Raw genomic sequence first — 20,762 nt, forward strand, 5'->3', positions numbered from 1 at the left:
GTGAGATTCACCCTTGATCGGATCAGACTCATGTCAAAGTCTTTTCCTGGAAGCTGACGTATGTGGTGCTGCCCTGCCAACTAAATGCTGAGCCACCTGAGTTCAGCGAGTTCAGGACTACATTCTCAGGGCTCATTGCGGGGTTTCATACATGCATGGCAAGGGACATCATCTAATTAATAGCTGCACTGAGAAACGTACATAGAGCAGGGGTACTCAATAGGTGGCCACTGAGCCACGTCCTACCCGCCCGCTGCTTTCTTGTGGCCCACAAACGGTTACGGACTTTTTCCGAGATGAGTTTGAGGTGTTCTTATGTAGCCGCGAGTCACGAGTTCGGCACCGGTCGCGCTGTTGAAATTTATTTTTTTCCTTCAATACGTTTTAATTGGATCAGTACATGTAAGACCGGGATTTGTCTCCATGCCAACATTAGGCTTTGGGAGCAATGGAATACATGTGCCAACCTTTTTTTTTTTTTTTTACGGGGGGAAAAAACACAATCAATAAAATGTAATTTAAGTGATTATTTCACCAGATTATAATTTTACTGCGGTAATATACCTCACATAGTCGCGGTGACTAAATATAGTTTCCAGGACAGGACAGTTGGGGAGCTTTCTATAGATTTTGATGTTTACATGTTTTTCCCTTATATTCTTTGTCAACACAAACTCAACAACAAAGTTGGAAATCCTCGTAAAATTAAAACATACTTTGTACCCCCCCCCCCCCCCTCATGGGTAAGTTTGGGGGGAATGTACACGTTTCATAGCGTTAACAAGTAACAAACTGAGAAATGACATACAGGTAACTGGTCATTGTTTCAAATAAGATAATTAAAGGAACACAAGACTTATAAAAAACTATTCTGTGAAATGGTTCATTTCAACCCTTAACTGAAAAAAATTGTCAATTTATGTCGAGTGATTCTGATTTTATAGTACATTTTATAAATATTTTTGCATTAAGTACAGGATCGGCCATTTTGGGACAGTCACGTGATCATCGGGATGTATCGCGTGCTGTAAACAATGACTACAAGAGACTCACGAGGAATTATTGCGTCCCACAGCGGACATTTGAAAGTGAAGATGAAAATGGCCGATAAGGAGGACACATTCAGCCAGACGGTCGGCCCATAGAGAGTAGAAGTTAGGGACCGTCTGCAAGTTGCGTGTTACAGAGCCTCAAGTTACAAGTCAAGTCACCATTGACAGTTGTCACTCTGGAAATGTAAGTTGTGGACGGTCCCGAACCTGGACGGTAAACATCCGGCTGACTTTCTCTCTGCTAGGCCAGCTACATGTTGCTCAGCGCACCTTAGCCCACATTAGGAGAGGCCACCCCCCACCGCCCCATCCCCACATGAAAGGTCGTGAAACCTGACATGTTGAGGATTTTATTCCGATCAGAATTGGCGCAGTATTTGGCGAAAGAAGACGACATTTTTCTTGCCCGTTACGTCAGCAAACTCCCATTCAAATGAAAGAAGGCGGCTGTCGTTTACGCACCGGGTATGTCATCACGATCATGTGACCAGGATAATGGCGTTGCCCACAGTGTGTTCTTATTTTTATACATAATTGGGGTTTTGTTTAATTCAGGGAATAAGACGCCAGAGATATTTGCCCTTTTATTCTTCATACACAATGCATAATCTACGACGGCTATTAGGGCCACGTATAAATATATATATATTTTTAGAGGGCGGGGGCAATATTCCGAGAAAAAAAATCGCAAATTTGCCACTTTCTAAAGTCGCAAATTCACAAGAAAATATTTTTTTATTTTATACTTACGAGGAATACACGTAGCGTAACTATAATCTGATGTGAGGATTCGTTGGTGGTTAATGGGACACTGTTTATAAAAACGAAAAGGCAGGATGGAGACGGATTTATTCTTAATTTAAACTTTACTCGTCAAACACGGCAACTAGAGCGACAACACTGCCTGATCCCCTATCAGCTGACTAAACACTAACCAATCAGAAGCTAGCATACTTTAGGTAAATGCAAGTGAATGACGGAGAGCAGCAGATTCGACACTTGAACAAAAAAAATATATATATATGAATGAGTAAATAATAATTCTGGAAACATAAATGTACAAGTAAATATATATTTTAACAAATTAACTTAAATTCTTGATCCTCAGGGTGTGGACCTTCGTAAAGCGAGGCGTCTTTGTCGCTGGCAGTACCCAACGCTTCAAAGTGTGAATGCTTAATGATATGGTTAATCTCTGCTAAAGCAATTAATATCTCCTTATTTGAAAACTCGACCGAAAAATATTGGCACAAACATCCGAGTAGTACACTACATGCATTTCTCGTAAGTTTTTGAGTTTTTTTCTCGCAAATCTGCAATTTGTGACTTTATAAAGTGGCAAATTTGCGAGAAAAAACTAAGAAATTTGCCACTTTATAAAGTGGCAAATGTAAGAGTTTTTTTCCTCCGAATATTGCCCCCGCCCTCTAAAAAATATAAATTCATACGTGGCCCTAATACGTCGTCGTAATAATCCAATACTGGAAAATGAGTTATACGTCTTCTGTTCCTTTAAGCACATACACAGTATATGGTATTGCATCAACATTGCAGATGTACTCATTATTGCATCACGCCATTACATTTCCAATCATTTTTGACAGTAGAAAAAGGCAACCATAGAGAAATGTATATAAAGAACATATTTTGGACACAATTAGTGAGAACTCCTCCTCCAATAAAGGCTTAAAGTAGTAAATTACGTTCCATCAAAAATACGAATTCCACAGCGTTTGTTGGTAATTTGGATGAAACAAGTTTAGTTGGGTTTTTTTGCATCAATGTGATGAACAATGAGTTGATTTGATAACAAATACATTTGCTGCAAGTGTCATCATTATTTTTCATGGAACAATAAAGATGATGACACTGAAATCTCTTTGACAACACCAAATTGCATTAACTGAAATGTGATGGATCCCGACATAGTGGAAATGTGCTTCAGCCTCTGTGAAAACATTCTCATTGTAAGAGCAATAGTCTTATTGTGACTAGTAAAAACTATATAATGTCATTGCTACAATACAGTAAAACCTCATTTAACTAAAAACAGTGTGTTGGCTGCTTAAAAAAACAGAAAAAAAATCACAAGGATTAAAAACCCACAAATATAGAGCTGTACACTTGAGAGTAATTTGATGCTTCAGTAAGTTCTAAAATTTTCCAGCAATTCCATGACAATCAACAATGTTGTATTTTTTGGGTCCATAAGCTCACCTATTTTTTTTTCAGGAAAAATCCAATCTCTCACAATTAATGAGTGACTTAACAGAATCAATAGCTCATTTGTCCCTCTGTGTAGAACAACAGTAAACATGCTTGAATGCTCTCAGCATTAACTCAATAAAATTAACAGAAAAAACAACTTGTGCAGTGATAGAGTAAAAATGTTATTTTTCATGCAATGTTAAGAGTGTGTGTGTGCGCGCTGGCAATTCCTAATCGGTGACACTTTTGCTTAATTATACCTACATCAATAAAAACAAGCAATGCATGCTATCTAATTCAGTGGATTATTGACAGATTTAATGCATTTTCCACCGCTTTCCTATGACGATATCACTTGATGTGTGGTAGTCCATGACGTTTCTAAAGTGCCCTCACCATTCACCTGCTTGAAGTAGACTCTGCTTCAAGTTACCTTGCATTCACCACCCGACTTGACTTGCTTTTACTCTCATGGGAGGTCACCCGCATCCACAGCCAGATGATATATCACCCGCTTAGAGATGAACCTGGATGACAGGAGCATGTTACACCGGGTATTGATGCTTCCTGTTATGAGCTTCAGAGAAAAAAAAAAGAGGTCTAACCTCGAAAAGGAGTTATCAAAGATGAGTATGTACTCTCCTGGTTTTCGAACCTTCATTTCTCCCTTTATTGTCTCCTTATGGGAGTTGCAGCGAGTCAGCGGGATCAAGACCTGACAAAAGAGACTTGTTTAAAGGAGACGTATAACACCACTTTTCCACAAATGAAAACAGTTCCCAGGTGTTTTCATAAAATGGCAGCACAGCACACTTACCAGCCTCTCTAAACGCGGCCATGTTTAGAGCAGCTGGCTTTGATGACCCGCTTCGCACCCCCCATTGCCCTCTACTGCAGTATGCGATTGCAATATAGTGTATGCATGAACAGGAGTCAGAAATTTATGTTTGTGCTCAAGCCAAAGCCATTTCGAATATGAAAATCAGGGCTGTTCAAATAAAGCGTTAACTCTGGAGATTAATTTTAATTCATTAAAGTGTTTAAAAATAATAATAACTCCGTTATCTCAGTGTGCAGCCAAACTTGGAAGAGTCACTGGCGAAAATATGAATAAACATGGACTATTATAGGTAGTTTTACTTTCTGGAGACCATTTGGATCATTTTGTTTCACAGTTGTATTTTACAGGGGAAGTATTCTATTCAAGGATAAAAGAAAGCTATTAGAATAGTCTTTGATTCTAAATATACTTTCTATTTGATGATTTTACATTTAATTCCAAGATTTTACTTAACTAAATATCTGCTACAGGGTTTGAAGAAAAAAAAAGTAGAAGTAGAAAAATGTGATTAATTGCGATTAATCGCAAAGAATTGTGCGATTAATTAGTTTTAACCCCTTATATATTCGCGTGTCTAAACCAAAAAAAACACATAATTTGGATGATGTCAACACTTCTGGTTCATGGTTAGATCTTAACTAACCAATCACAATTGCAAGTTGGTTTGCATGATGTTCATGATAAAAATGTTGCATATAAGCTTGGTAAGTATACAAGAAATTACAGCCATATTTGCCTGACATTTTGCCCAGTGGGAAAAATGCAGGTCTGAAGGGGCTACAAAAAATTTACAGTTTGACAGCACTAATCAAAATGTTGCTTGGTGCTATCTTGGTGCCAAGCAGCTATGTTGAGGTGAGGGGGAGGTACTTCATTTAGTCGGGCCATAGCTTTGTCTAATATAAAAATAATTGCTATGCTGCCATCTAATGGCATCGATACGCAAATACAAGCCTTTTTGGGTGGTCATTAATTACAAGATTTTCTAGATTCATAGTAGGGCCCAGTTCTTATCCCCCACTTGTATGTATTACATCAATCGTTTCAGTAAATATCATGGGTGGAGAAACTCCATGCTAATTTAAATTAGCCACTGTAACGTAAGAGTAGGGCCAAAAAAAGAATGGCTTTCTTTAAGGCAAATCTTCAGGAAAAAAAAAAAGATCAATAACGTCACACTTGATGTGTAAACAAGCAATTAAAAAGCCAATTTTCTAATATATCCTAAGCATCACAGAGAAACAAATGTGTGTGTGTGAGCATGTGTATACTGTATAGATATGGGGCGTTACCTTGGCCTGCTCCAGTGGCGCCTGTGCCCTTTCCCGGAAAACAACACTGAAGAAAATGCCTTTGGGTTCCGAGGTAAACGTCCAGCAGACGGTGGCACCCGACCAGCCCGCGCTTATGGGCACAGTGCTATAACAGCTCGATTTGATGAAGAGCTCCCGCGAGCTGTCGCCAAAGCTTGAAATGTCGTCCACCGTGAAGACAGACGCCAACCTAAGAGCAAGAGACTAAAAATGTCAAGATCAAACTGTCGTAATGTCACTATGTGAGTTGTCAATATGCCTCACTTGACCTGGTTTTGGCAATCATCAAATGTGTGTCAGTAATTATGTTGATGAGCGAAAGATTCTGTTAAGCCATGCTACTGCTTTTATTTTGGCTGGTTCTCATTCCCTGTATTGTGGACAAAGCATTTTGATTTGGATCATCTGTGAGCCATGTGGTGCATTTCAGTTCATCTTCATTTGTTTTCCCACTGTACGGTTTTGTCATGTCAGGTGATGCATTCAATGCATCAGCGTTGTTTCACTTCATTTCTCACTTCCCCATTTGACAGTGAACATGATCCAAAACACAAGAAACCGTGTGACAAAAAAAAAAAAGTGTGAAATTTACGTCAGTTCTCCCGACTTGAGCAGACAGATCTCGGCATCCTGCACGGCGCCATGTCGGTCCTCTGGGTCTTCCGATGGGACGTCTCCTGGGCTGGCACTGCTGCTGCTTCTGCATAGAACAAGAAGACACTAAATATGGGTACAAACTAGCTGATAATTGGGGCCAAATTTGAGCCCGATCCCCCTGGCCCTCCCCCACATCTGATCAATATCAGCAAATGCCACATTGCCAAATATCTTTAAAAGATTACCCCTCATTTGAATAACATTTCATGACGCATTTGATACTGACAGCGTCTGCAGCATGAAACCAATAAATATGAGAGCAGAGTGTTTTTATTTGATTGACATTTAATTATATTTAAATATTAATTTTTGTATTTATTTCCACATATTTTTATATTAATTTTTTGAATCTCGTTTTTTTTTTTACTTTTATTTATTTACTTATGTACAGTATTTGTTGTTTTTATTTATATTTACTTTTATATATTTAATTTCTGAATTAAATTTTTTATATCCGTTTTTATTTTCTCTTTTATTTAGGCCTTTTTGGTCCTCCATTGGTATTCAGTAGAGGCACCCAAGCCAAATGAGGTACGTACAGTTGTGCTGCCTCCTGCTGTCCATGTCCGGGAGAGCAGGCAGTGGCAAACGAGTCGCCATCAGAGACGCCGCTCACTTCCTCCTCTGTGATGATGTCAAACATCCCATCCTCCAGCTTGTCACCTTCATCCGCACCTGGGATATAAGCACCATATTCAGCATTCAACAGGTGAACATTGCGTCATGTATTGCCACAAACAGACTCCTAATTACCCAAGACGCTCGTTACGGCTCTCAGAGGCTGCAACAGCCGGCTGAAGGCAGAGCCTGGCGTGCTGGTGGAGACGTCCTGCAGCGGGGGTTGCTCTGCCTCTACACCGTGCTGGTTGCAGCAGTCCCGACAGCAGCGCTCTTTGGTACCGCCCAGTTGGTTACTGGCTGCATTGGCTAGGCAATAGTGGCAGAAGGTGCGGCCACAAAATCTAGGGGGAAAAAAGACACTCAAGTCAATATTTTGTTTATCCTTTTTTTTATTATTATCCAAATGATTTCATTCTAGAGGCAGAAATACTTATTTTTCTTGTTTCTTTTTTCTTGTTGAAGAAGACAGAAATACTTTTTAACAAGCACTTTAAAAATGCAACAAATGCTATGGTATGACGGCATATTAGGGCCATGTATAAATATATTTTTTTAGAGGGCAGGGGCAATATTCCGAGAAAAAAAATCGCAAATTTGAGACTTTGTAAAGTCGCAAATTTGCCACTTTATAATTTATGGCAAATTTGCCAGAAAAAAAATCGTAAATTTGCGAGTTTATAAAGGATTTATTCTTAATTTAAACTTTACTCGTCATACACGGCAGCTCGAGCGACAACACTCCCTCACCCCCTATCAGCTGACTAAACACTAACCAATCAGATGCTAGCATACTTTAGGTAAATGCTAGTTAGTGAATGACGAGAGCAGCAGATTCGACACATCAACTTAGATTCTTGTACCAAAAAAAAAAAGTATGAACGTGTAAATAATAATTCTGGAAACATAAATGTACAAGTAAATATACATTTTAACAAATTAGCTTAAATGCTTGATCGTCCGGGGTGTGGACCTTCGCAAAGCGAGGCGTCTTTTTCGCTGGCCAGTGGCCGTACACAATGCTTCAAAGAGTGAATGCTTAACATCATATGGTCAATCTCTGCTAAAGCAATTACTATTTCCTTATTTGGAAACCCGAGCGAAAAGTATTGGCACAAACAGTCGAGTAGTACGCTTCGTGTCGTTCTTGTAACAATTTTTTTATCGCAAATCTGCCACTTTATAAACTAACGAGAACAAATTAACGAGTCTCTGAATATTGCCCCCGCCCTCTAAAAAAATATATTTATACGTGGCCCTAATACGCCGTCATACGACTGTAATATATATTCATACAAAATGTTTATATTAATATTTATAAATTAAAACTCCTGTTATGTTGCAAGTCAACTTTACTTAATTTATATATATATGCATCCTTTTATTATTTTTTAAGCAATAACTTCCATTATGTTAATGTTTTTTTTAAATTATTAAATATACAGCAGATCACATTAACTCAGTATTGTTGGCACACCTAAAAATTTAGAAAAAAATCATGAAAACATAATAGCAGAGGAAAAGTTATTAAATTATTTTAATTTTATATATATTTTTAAATATTATGTATTTTAAAATGTGTCAACTCGGTTTGACAGTAGTTTTTTCTTCTTCATATTTTCTCAGGCACTTTTAAAACCTGGAATATACTGAATCAAACACCAAATGTAAGTCTGCTGTTAATGTGGAGTCTGTCCGACCTGCAGTTGTGCTTGCGGAGCCACCAGCCAAACGGGGTGTTGCAGCCTCGGCAGTAGTTGACGTCACGCTCCGTCTCCTCGTCGCGCAGCTTCTGCTCAAACTCCAGTGCATCTGTCTTTTGCCACAGCTTGTCTTTGTCCCTATACAGATAAAACCTTCTGGCCATAAATACTACAGGCACAAATTGACAATGCTTTGTAGTAAAATTATAGTAAAAGCTGTAAAGTTCACTGCTTTATATTTACTATATTTTGGAGCTCGACCAGAATATTTTAGAAAAATATGCCTCGAAAGTTGCAATAATGTTGTGGTTCAAACCGCTGTCACAGAGCTGAGAGACTGAATATGCACTGAAGTCCAAACGAGGGGAGTCACCTGTTAATGTTAACAGTTAACTACTGGGTCCTTAACTTTTCCGTGCATCTTGTTATAAAATTGATTTGTTGTATTACAACAAAGCTTTTCAATCTGTTGAATTAACACACAAATGCAACTAACTGACAATTGGGGGCAAACCAGTTTTGAGTCACATATAGTGATTCTGAGCATGAAACCATTAAAGCGTCCGTGTACCTGATGAGCTCCACCAGCCTTTCCTCCAGGTTGACCTTAATGCGGTAGAGGTCGTCGAGTTCGGCTGCCGTCCTCAGGTCAACGTTCTGCTTGTCCAATGTGACCCTCCTGAGAGTGTCCCTTAGCTCTTGACAAGCCCGGAGAGCCGCATCAAGCTCCTCCTGGGATCTTTGCACAAAATACAGGATAATTAGCGACTAGGGAAAAAATATTATGAGAAATCCCAGGTGGCCTCTAGTTGTTATTTGTATGCTTGAATTGTAAAAAGAAAATCCTTTAGGAATAACACAACACAAGGATGACTGTAAACAAGCATTAACTTTCAATGCACAATGTAAAGAAAAAAAGGGGGGAAAATGTTACCATTACTGTAATTGTATCCAGAACAGATGTTGTATATGCAAACAAATTCTCACCTTGATAGATTTGTTCTCAGATGGATCATCTCGTCCTCCTTCTGCTGAAGGAGATTTTCCGACTGTGCCATCTGAATGGTTTTCTCGGCGAGGTGCTGCCGGCATCTTTGCACCTCAGCCTAGCAACAGTTACATAAAGTACAGTACATGATGCTTCTATGCAAAGATCAATGGAAGAGAGGTACATCCCCAAGTCTGTCTGTACAGGGCATAATGATCCAGTTTTATTTGACAAGGTCAGAAAGCTAAATATTAAAAATGTTATTTATTGTGGTTGTAGTGTACTGAATCAATAGCTTATACCAGGAAACATTTTGACCTTCTCACATAAATATTTTTTTACTGCTTTAGCACCGTTTTAAACACAAAAAGGTTCCACATAAAATCTTGATGGCAACAACTATCCTTTGTAAAAAAAAAAGAAGAAAAAAAAAGATGACTTTAACCTCGAAAATATCCATATATTTTCATGTCAGCATGGCCTTAATACTCCTTTATAAAGAATAAGTTCTATGCAGCCCCACTATTCTAAATACGGTATTCTGGTTAATTTAGCATTAGTGGAATACGAGTTAAACAGCAAACTCCAGCCATTTTTATCCATCTCAGGGGGCGGCCATTTTGCCCCTTGCTGTCGACTGAAGATGACATCACAGTTGCTCAGGGCTCAGGCAATGACCAATCACAGAGAACCTGTGTTCTGCAGCTAAACTGTGATGTAATCTTCAGTCGACAGCAAGCGGCAAAATGGCCGCCCCCTGAGATGGATAAAAATGGCTAGAGTTTGCTGCTTAACTCATATTCCAAAAATGTAACATTAATCAGAATGTCATGTTTAGACCAGTGAGGTCGCATATAACATATTATTGTCAAGAAATGTTTAAGGTTGAGTTCCCCATTAAGATGTGCAATGTACTCTCTCACCTCCAAGCGCTTTAGTTTCTTCTCCACCTCGACTGCTTTCTCCTGCTCACTCATCATCTCTAACCTCTCATCCATTAACTCTTCGTTGACACTCTGAATGACAACACAAATGTATTATTATTACTATGCTAACAACGCTGCTAACTTGCTAATAGCCTAGAATCTCTGATTTGCTCGTCTGACCTGCAATTGGCTGCAATGGCTAATAGCCTGGTTGTTGAGCTCCAGGCGGAGAGCCTCGATCTCCTGGCGGCTCCTCTCCTGCAGCATATCCGCCTCCTCCTGGACCTTGGTCAGCTCCTCCTGCAGCTTCTGCGTCGTGGCCCAAAGGTCCTCCTGGTGACGGAGTTTGCCGACGAGCTGCCGATTCTCCCGGCGGAGCTGCTCTGTGCAAGCATCTAGCCTGGTCGCCTCCTGTGCAGCCTCCTCCTCCAGCGCTTGCTGCCTCTTGGAGAGGGTTTCCCATCGCAGGCGAGCCTCTTCGTTCTCGGCCGTCAGCATGCACACGCAAACCCCGAGCTCGGCGGTTTCAGTGTTGGCTCTGAACAAGGCCTCTCCAGAATCACTGTTCTCCAGGCACAAGGCGTCATATCGTTGCTTGAGATGGTGCAGCTCCTCTCTGCAGGCCGTCACCTCGGCGGCCAGGCCCGTCCGAGCAAGAGCCTCGCAGTCTCGCTCACGGATCAGCGTCTCCTCACGCTCACGAGAACGCAGGATCTCGTCCACGTGCCGCCGGTTGAGCTCCTCCACTTGACCCTTGAGCTGTTCCGCTAACATTCGCAGGTCCTCTCTGGAGGCCTCGGTCACCTCCTGAAAGGCCTGAGCTTTCATTCTCTCCTCCGTCCCAGCCAGGAGCTGAGCCCTGAGCTCCACCACCTCCTCCCTGAGGCGGTGCACCTCCCTAAGGTTGAGTTCCAGCTGTGCCTCGGCGATCACCAGCCTGAATGGAGCCTCTTTGGTCTCAGAGGTTAAATGTTCCTCATGAAGCTTTGTCGTTTTTTCATTGCTCTCAGCCGCTCCTTTCTCATCATGTTGCTCTGAGGTCCTGCTCTCCAGCTCCTCAGCACGAGCCTGCAGAAGATCACATTTAGCCATCTGATCTTTGAACTTGACTTCAGTTTCCTGGAATCTCATCAGCAGGTCTGCGTGACTTTTTTGGGATTCTGTGAGGTTCTCGTCCAGATTTGACACTTTGGCGTTAAGCAAGTCCAGCTCCTCATGGGCCTCAACGAGTTGCTTTTTCAACGTGGACTGGACCTCGTGGAGTTCCCTATTTTCCTGTTCCACGGACCTCTGTTGAGCTTCTAATCGCTGTTTCTCCAGAAGAACTTTCTGGATAAGCTCCTCCAAATGGTTGTTGTCATCCAGAAGCTTCTTCTCGCGGTCTTCCGTGCACAGATCGGCAGCTTCCAACCTTCCCTTCAGGTGCTTCTCGGAAGCCGCCAGAGCAGCGAGCTGGTCTAACAAGGCTTCCCTTCCCTGAGACATTTCTGCAATGTTGTCCTCGCCTTTTTTGACCGCTTGCAGTAACGCGGTGTTTATGTCCTTAAGTTTGCAGCACTGAGATTTGTAGTTATCAAGATGACCGGTTTCTTCGCAGGCATTCACGTTGTTTTCATCGAGTCTCGAAATCAGTTCTTCCAAATGCTTCATTCTCTCTGAGCTGACGGAAAGCTCTTTGTCTCTGCTTTTTAAGGTTTTTCGCAAGTCCAGCAATTGAACCTCAAGAGTTTCATTCTGGCTATCTCTATCGGAGCATCTGCGCTCTATCTCGTCACGTTCCTCCTGCAGCCTCCGTCTCAGTTCCTCTGCCTGCCGTTCTCTACACTCAAGCGAGGCCTGCAAGCCCTGAAGCTGCGCTCGTAAATTCCCACTCTCCTTCTCTTTCAGTGTCAACGCGCCCTGAATGCGACCGACCGCACCCTGGAGCTCCTCCAAGCGCTTGAGTGTCTCCGCCCGATCGTCCTGGCCACGGGATTTGGCGTCAGCCAGTTTCTCCGTGCAGGTCCTCAGCTCCTCCTCCCTCATTTTGAGCTCCTGAGACACACGCTCGCAATGCCTGGCCCGGTCTTCAGCCTCCTTCTTGGCCTCTAGTCTCTTCTCCTCTGTTGACTTCAGTTTCTCCAGGAGTTCTTGGATCTTCCAGGCAGATTCACAGAAGCTGGTTGTTTCTTTCCCTTTTTCTTTAATAGTCTCGTCCAGCTTAGAGAGAAGCTCCATGTTTTTGTTCTCAGTAGCTGCGAGATTGTCCTGAAGTTCACAATTTTTTTCTTCCCAACATGTTTGATAGTGGTTACGGACGTCCATGCTACGGACTTCTGAAGGTTCTGGCAAACTGGTGGTCTTCTGAGCTGCTAGCAACTGGCCCTTAAGGTTCTTCACGACATCTTTCAGCTCGGCGGCCTCTTTGCCTAATTCTTCCACCTGTCCAAGAAGCACTTGCTGCCTGAGCTCAGATTGGTCAAGTTCGATGCGGAGATTCTCTCCAACGCTGCGAAGGGTTGGTTCTGCTGGAGCAAGGTCCCCAAGGAAACCCAAATCTGGAATTGGGACCTCCTGTGACTGGATAGTTGATAGAAAAGTTCTTTATATCGTATTCAAAAAAACACATTTCATATCTAGTGCTTTTTACCTGGACCAGACTGTTGACGCTGGAGCAACGACTGGGGGGTCTCCACAAAAGCGCTGATGAGCCAGCCCCTAACGTTCGTCTTCCAGGAGATTAAAAGAGCAAAATCATATCAGCAGGAACAACACTTACCATTTCTTCCTCGTGTGGGGTCTCATTTTAAGAATTGTGTGAAAATAAACGTCTTGGAAATTTGACACATTACAGAGAAGAGTGCTGATTGATTGATTGATTAATCGGCATGTGAATCATCATGGCAGACACTTAAGCGCATACTTATATATATCTTATATATCTATACCCACAAGGCTTTGCGTTCCAACATATTACAGTATCCTGACAAACACAAAATACATCAAACTTGAGAGTTTAACCGAGCAGTTAAATTATGGCATCCATGGAAGATACATTTGTGGACGCTGTAGTGGTAGAAATGGGTCAATTATGTAATTATAATAAAGTAATTCGCAATTGTGCCGGACAGCAGTTTTTAGCCGTTCTCATCAGTCATGTAGAATGTATTTACTTCAAATCTCTGTATTCACTTGACAGTAGTGATGCACCAAATATTCGGTCACCGACATTTTTCGGCCGAAAATGGCAAAAATATGCATTTTCGGCATTCGGCCAAAATAAAATTAAAGCCGAAACAATATGGCTGAAAGAGGATGTAGTGGTGACGCAAATGCTGCAAGGAAGCGTCTGTTTGAGTTAAACACCAAACGCGGGGTGAGTACCGGTTTACCGGCAGCTTTATTGTGCACACCGGAGAAGGAGAGGGTCGCTTGGTAAACTATGTCGAAAAAGAGAGCGCTGCCGATTCCTACTGCACTACAGATGAGCCACTCTTTCTCCTGCAGCGCCTTCCTTTTTTTCTTTGATGAGAGCTCCTTGAGCACTTCCACTTTTTCACTTGCATTCAGGTGACCGTGCTAAATACGTTAGCTAATGGTAGCACTATTGCTATCAACAGTTTTAAACAAGTAAACACGTACCACTATCTCCGGTCTTCAAAATGTTAAAAATCGCTTTGCGTCAGTTAAGGTTGCATCTAGGGGGAAAAAAATCTTCAAATGTTACCTGGCAAAGGCCGGCCAATCAATGTCAAGATCGTAACCTCGGGCTGCGACGTCAAACTGGATCTGGTTGAGCTCATACAGGTGGTTTACAATATCGGCAGTCAGGCTTGAGTTGAGGAAAGGACTCCGGGCATAATACCATTCACTAGAGAAGACAAAATGTCACAGGTAAACAAGGAGGTTTGAGACTCAAGTCAGACTCCAGTTGCAAATTTGAGGACTTCCGACTTGTTTGGCTAAAATTTAAGAAACTATCAACTTAACTTTTACTTGCATTGAATTTGACTCACTACATGACATGACAAGACATAGTACATTTGAAAATATGAATTGTCAATATATGTGTAGTGTGCCTTTTGTTTCCCAAAGAAAAGTTATGCTTGTCACTAATCTGTCAAACCAATATGCCAATATGCCAAGGAAACTGAGGGTCCTGGGTGTCCCCAGCAGGTGCCTGTTTTCATGGCAAATGATTGACACACCTCTTCGGTCGTGCCTTTTGACACAACCGTCTCTGATTGGCTACTTTTGTCACAGTTCTAAAATAAGAATCTAATAAATTAGGGGCATACGATCATTTTTATTATGTTATACTGTCAGATCATACAGAAAGTTTAAATGAGGAAAAAGTAGTTTTTGTACTACTTTTTTCTTGAAAATAGCATTTTTCTTTAAAAAAAACAACAACTTTTTTGGTCATGATTACAGTAATTATTAGAAGAAAGAATTAAAAGAAATTTTAAGCCATAGGCCTAAATATAAAACAATCACAAAATCACGTATGGCAGTAATTGAGTGTGCCTTTTTTGCACCACCTGACCACATACTAAATTCTTATGCCGTAGTGCAGACTAGTAGTGATTCACAATCTCTAACCCACATATGCCAGTACAGTCATGAATTGAGGACCCCAAATAGGAGAAGTTCCTACTAGAATATGGTTGACGTTAGTTCAATCAGAGTTAGATTAAATGTTCAATTTAACGCACTAATTTAAGTTTGGGAAGTGAGCAGTGGCAGTATGTCAATGGGAGTGGATGTTCACTCAGTGAAAAGAGAACCGAGACATTTATCGGGAAGAGTAAGTAACGCTTCCTTGAAAAATATAAAGAACATATAAGCACAGGCCGTATGAAATGACTACTCACCTCGTGACTTTCTGATTGATGAGACACTGCTGCAGTGTGTCGGCAAGTCGCTGATGAACCAGCGAGTAGCGAATGAAGGCCCTTCCTTTGCCCAATGAGGTTTTCAACTGAGAACACATACGCAACACAAGTAAAACAAAATGTTTTTTTACAAGCCGAATTTTGATGACAGATGACAAGATGCCGTCCTGTACACAATTCAAATGGAGTAATCCAGTGAACTGCAATCTCAAATGAGCCGGAGTAAATGCCTGTTCATGGACAAAGGAACCCTAAAAACAGGGTCTCAAATAAATGCTTGAACACGGCTCTGATCAACACAATGAGTCATAATCTGCCGTGTCCGTCCGTTTACAAGATGATCTCTCCGGTGCGTTAGCAGATGGAGGGATTTGCGTAAAATGGCCAACATTAAGGTCTGCTACAAGGTCACCAGCTGGAGACTCACTGATATTTGTGACCTATCGATAGTAAACAAAGGCCTAAAGGGAGAAAAGAGCAAATAAAATAAAAAACAGTTATACAAGATAACTAATAATAACATGGCAGCTCTAAACGTCTCCACAAGAAAAATCCGTGGATCTGTTTAAGCAAATAATAACAAGGTAGTCTAAAGATCCAAACAAGCTTCATAAAAATTGCGTATAAACAAGTCAGAAAATCAATCAAATTTGACCACAGCTATGTACACTATAGTGAGAGCTCACCACTGTGAATTACGAGGAACGAGCGGAGGAAGGAAGAGTAGTCGTGGGTGAAAGAAGGCGAATGAATCGGTCCAGAGTGACTGACCGAAGGATAATACGCTCTTGTGTATTTGTGTCTGCACTTGCCTCACACGGCATACCTTGTCTCAGGTGTGTGTGTGTGCGTGCGTCGTTGCAGAGCAGGATTACCTCGGGGATGGACTTTACAAAACGGATGCCATCATTAGCACCCTTGATCTTAATCAGGCAGTCGCAGAAGTAATCCCAGTAGTCTTTTCTCTGGCCAAGAAAGGTTGTCTTCTCCTTCAAGTCAAACTGGAAAAACAAAACACGCAGTGTTGCATTGAACTACGTGATGCCCAATTAACAGCGCTAGTTTTACATTTTAGAACCGTTCCCTGGTGTCTTAGACGTGCTTTTGTCAAGAAGACCCCAGGGATAAAAAATTACAGCATTTATCTAGCCTTGCTAAAATTAGCCCATATAGAGGACATGGTCCAGGTTTATTCAATTGCGCTGCTTATCAGAAGCTAAAGCTAAAAATGCTAATCTGCGTTTCCAACATCTCAGTTCTATATAATGCTTGGATTTCCATGTAGACCATCTGTTGCTTAAAAATTGCGAATCTTCACCCAGCCTAGCTGCCATGGACGGACCAACTGTGTGGTGGCGGTACTACAGCTGTTTCATAAAAAATCCGAACATTTTGATTACAAACACATTTTTGGAAATTGCCAGCTCACAAAAAACGTTTGTGTTTGCGTTATTTCACGCTTGATGGGGGAGTAGAGAGAGATGAAGCTATTTGTACCAAAAAAAAGTTACTTTTTTCTAATATGTTTTCAAATTCAATCATTCTATCATTTTGCCCATGCTTAGTTTAGATGAAGCTTATCAGGCATTGTACCTGCAGCAGGTACTCAAGTTTGTAGAAGAACTTGTGCAGGTTGGTGCTGTCGTCGGTCACGGGCTCAGCGTAGTCTTTGTGCTCTTGACTCAGCTGAAACACAGCATCTAAAAAAAAAAAAGGTGGGGGGGGGGGTCATATATATTTGCTGTTTCTTGCAAAGGAAGCCACACCAAAAAGAACAAAATAGTTGTCCCTTCACCATGTCAAGATTCACTTTTTGTGGCCTCGCTCACTGTAACCCAGACTTTTAAACCGCATTTATCTAATCTGAGATTTTTCACTATATCTTGCTCTGATCATTTTTCTACACTGGCCAACAGTATTACAGACTGCGTACGTGCACCTCACATGCATATTTTGCATTGGTATTAAGCATAAAGCTTTATTTTATACGCTATATGAATAAAATCAATATATAATCTCTGCTTCATGATTTCCGTAGCTTGACAGGGCTGCCACCGAAAAAGACTTAATGTCGAATTTAATTTCAGTACTCTTGGTCCCTCTTGATTCCATACAGGGAAGGCAGAGCAGATACTAAATGTAAAACTCAGAACCGTGGGGCAGATGTGCTAACCACACAGATTATTGCAAACTGTAAACTACAACCACAATAATAAATATATCATCATAATAAACTGGTAAAGATGGTGCTGTACTGCTTGTGTGTATCTTTATTACCATGGAGATCTCTGATGATCCTATACAGCTGATTTTGCCCAACAGAGGAGCCTGAAGAGGTCATTGTGAACCAATTCTGCAAGAGACATTTCAAAAAGAAACTTTTTTACTCCGAAAAACACAACATAAATGGTGTGTCTTTTTGTCACGCGAGAGACACTTCAACACGTCAAACAAAGTGATAACTACTGCGGGATAGCGTTCTTTTCAGCGTAGTTCCCTGGCTGACAGCCAACATGGACAACGGAAGCCATTGCTATTGTTTTAATATCATTTATAAGCCTCCTCAAACGTGACAGCATCGCATCAGAGGAGGCGACGGCCCAACGCTATTTATAGCACAGCCACCTGCTATCGACTCCCCACTTCCGGGTCCCGAAAACGCTCATACAGTCCAAGTGGCGGTCGGGGTGATGGTAAAAATAAAGAGAAAAATACCGTAGTTCATAAACATTGACAAAATTAGACCTACCTGACGTGAACTAGTCCAAAGTGGCCCACTACAAAGCCGTATTGCTTCCAAACGGAATCCTGCTGCTGAAATGGGCGGGTATGAATATATGATTGACAGATAACGCTAACCAACCAGGGTGACCGCGGGTCTCAAAGTGGTTGAGGTTTGGTTGAGAGACATAAACAACACATCCAAACGAATGTTTATGAAATAAAAAAATTGAAAAGGGTTATTATTACTTTTTTTTCCCCCCCAACCATATGAATTAAAATTAAAGTAAGGGGAGAAAAGGTTATAGAAAAATATTAAACCATTAAAGTGCTCCACTAAATTCATATAGTGCACATACTTTTTTGCATTTATTATACAATCTTACTTGGAATTAAAAAATAATAATAAATAATAATGTTGTTTAATGTCTGTTTATATTTACTATTATTTCTACTGTTTTATATGTAATTGGTACAAAAACAACCCCTGTTTATCGTGCTATTGAATTGTCACATGTATTTTTATGTTCACATTTTTTTGTCATTTGATGACAAAGGTTTATACAGAATATTTATATTGTAAAGCCAGGGGTGAAACTACTCAGTGGGTGTGGTTGGTGTGAAATTGATGCTCACATGTTGTGGGTCATATAGGGAAACATAACTAAGATTGCGGCAGTGGCAGTGCACTAACATTTGTGCAGGTACGGTATTTTCTCTGTTATTTTGTCATTTAATGAAGGTTAATTCAGGAATTTTTAGGTACACATGAAAGCTATTTAATTGGGACTATTGTCTGTACATTTGATCATAAATTGATGCTATTTTTGATTCGATTACTTTTTTTGTTTGCAATTGCAATTTATAAAATGTCAGAATTCTATTGAATGCACCAAAATGGAGGCAAGTTGCATAAAATGTGTTAATGGTAAGGCCGATACAAGTGTTGGCTGTCGTTTTGCGGCCATTTTACGATTGGGAATTAAAGGCATACTTGTCCGACAGATGCCCATTAATTAATATGCAATTTCTGCAAGTACCTGTATAGAAAAATAAAGATAATTGCGATTAATTTCATTTAATTTTAATGGGGAAATGCCATAATGGGACATATAGGTCTTTATTGGCAATTATCCTTTTTTTTTTTATGTATAAAAAGTACTAGTGGTATCTGTGCTTATATACGTATATGTGCTTTGTTTACTACTACCAAAAGCTAGGGAAAGCCAATAGTGACAACAAAAACTGGAGTGTTGAATATGTGCTTTTTAAGGGGTGTGACATGAAGAGCTGAAGTTACCATGACCAGTGAGTGTCTGGACATTTGGCTTACTTTACTTCCTTGTTAGTGTTCTCATTTCTTGTGTTTGCTTGTTTGCCCCCTTCAATAAATGCCTGAAAAGTGCATCGGCAACTGCGGCTCTCCTTGCCAACATGCTCGGGCATATCTTAATTGCTATGGTATAAAAGACACTGTCCCACACATTTGGTCCTAACTTTATGTCATCTTCTCACCACTGTAGAAAATGGCTGTAACTGAAGACGTCGCCACTATCACTGCAACAGCAAACAACAGCTGGGCAGATTATTATTCTGATGAATACCAAGATGAAGTGTGTAACGCAAGCGCCGTGTCGCACTTCAACAGGATCTTCAGTCCTCTCTTCTTCTCCGTGGTGGCGGTGCTCGGTCTGCTGGGCAACATCCTGGTCGTGGCGATTGTAATCAAGTACGAGAAAGTCAAAACCCTCACCAATGCCCTCATCCTCAACCTGGCCGTGTCAGACCTCCTATTTGCGACGGCGCTGCCCTTTTGGGCCTACTACTCCACCTGGGGTTGGTTTTTGGGGGAGAGCGCGTGCAAACTAATGAGCTTCATATTCAACGTGGGATTCTCCAGCAGCGCCCTGGTGCTCATCGCCATGACGGCCCAGCGCCACGCCGCCGTGGTCAACCCCCTGTCCAGCCTCGTGTCGGCGACAGGCACTTACAGTCTGGTGGCGTCCATGCTCATCTGGGCCACCAGCATCCTGGTGGCCATCCCGGCCTTAGTCCTCACCACTGTCGACAAAAGTGACTGCGAATACAACGATTCCGCCAGCAGCTTGTGGGGAAGATACCAGCAGAACATCCTTTTTATCTTAATCTCAAGTGTATTCCTTTTTTGCTACTCTCAGATCCTATACCGGCTACTTTGTCCTTTGGCGAGAAAACGCAAAAACAAAACTTTGAAGTTGATTTTTATTCTCATGCTGCTTTTCTTCATTGGCTGGGCTCCGTATAACGTCACAGTCTTTCTTCAATCTTTACGCTCATGGTCCCAAACACTAGAGTATTCTGAGGCCCTGGCGAGGCGCTGCCCCAGCCACAACCTTCTGGACTTCGCCTTTCATATCAGCAGGATTTTGGCCTTCTCACACTGCTGCCTCAATCCCATCTTCTATGTGTTAGTGGGCTCCAAGTTCAAACGCCACTTGAAGAATATGATGGGATGCTGGCGTCATGGCGACGGCAGCGCAGTCGGGCGACGAAGCCGACTGACGATCACATCCCTTTCCAGTGGGGATGACCTCTGCGTGTAGCTCGGTAAACTTTTGTACCCGCTGTACCCATAAATATTATTATTATTATTATACTTCTTGCAAGACCTACAAAAGCAATACAGTGAAAAGCTTTACCAAGGGGATAGACATGGCTAGGGACTGATTAAATGAAGCTGCCCCCTAAAGGATAAAAAAAAGTTCAACATAGTTTCTTGCCACTAGATGACGCCAAAGCACTGTTTTTAAATCAGAACCGTGAGTGTTCACTGTAATTGAAGACGAAGAAGGCTATGTTACCTTGACAACAAACAACAGTCC

General features: G+C 41.4%; 2 protein-coding genes across 2 annotated transcripts; one reads left to right on the forward strand and one right to left on the reverse strand.

Moving 5' to 3' along the window:
• Positions 1-1,623: 1,623 nt before the first annotated feature.
• Positions 1,624-17,999, reverse strand: fyco1b (FYVE and coiled-coil domain autophagy adaptor 1b). Its single transcript, XM_086076522.1, has 18 exons — positions 17,930-17,999; positions 17,458-17,533; positions 16,774-16,880; positions 16,056-16,181; positions 15,160-15,266; positions 14,013-14,156; positions 12,936-13,014; positions 10,487-12,865; positions 10,304-10,396; positions 9,380-9,498; positions 8,964-9,131; positions 8,390-8,530; positions 6,825-7,033; positions 6,611-6,746; positions 6,007-6,114; positions 5,394-5,604; positions 3,866-3,975; positions 1,624-3,787 (listed from the first exon to the last, which is right to left on the reverse strand). Exons 2-18 carry the CDS (start codon positions 17,519-17,521, stop codon positions 3,730-3,732), a joined length of 4,359 nt encoding a protein of 1,452 aa, XP_085932648.1. The 5' UTR covers positions 17,522-17,533; positions 17,930-17,999; the 3' UTR covers positions 1,624-3,729.
• Positions 18,000-19,427: 1,428 nt separating this feature from the next.
• LOC147180584 (chemokine XC receptor 1) lies at positions 19,428-20,483 on the forward strand. Its single transcript, XM_086086719.1, has one exon. It carries the CDS (start codon positions 19,428-19,430, stop codon positions 20,481-20,483), a length of 1,056 nt encoding a protein of 351 aa, XP_085942845.1.
• The last annotated feature ends 279 nt before the right edge of the window (positions 20,484-20,762 follow it).

Source organism: Leptonotus elevatus, chromosome 1 (assembly GCF_054856555.1).
Source record: "Leptonotus elevatus isolate MCC_2025b chromosome 1, RoL_Lele_1.0, whole genome shotgun sequence".
NCBI classification, from domain to species: domain Eukaryota; kingdom Metazoa; phylum Chordata; class Actinopteri; order Syngnathiformes; family Syngnathidae; genus Leptonotus; species Leptonotus elevatus.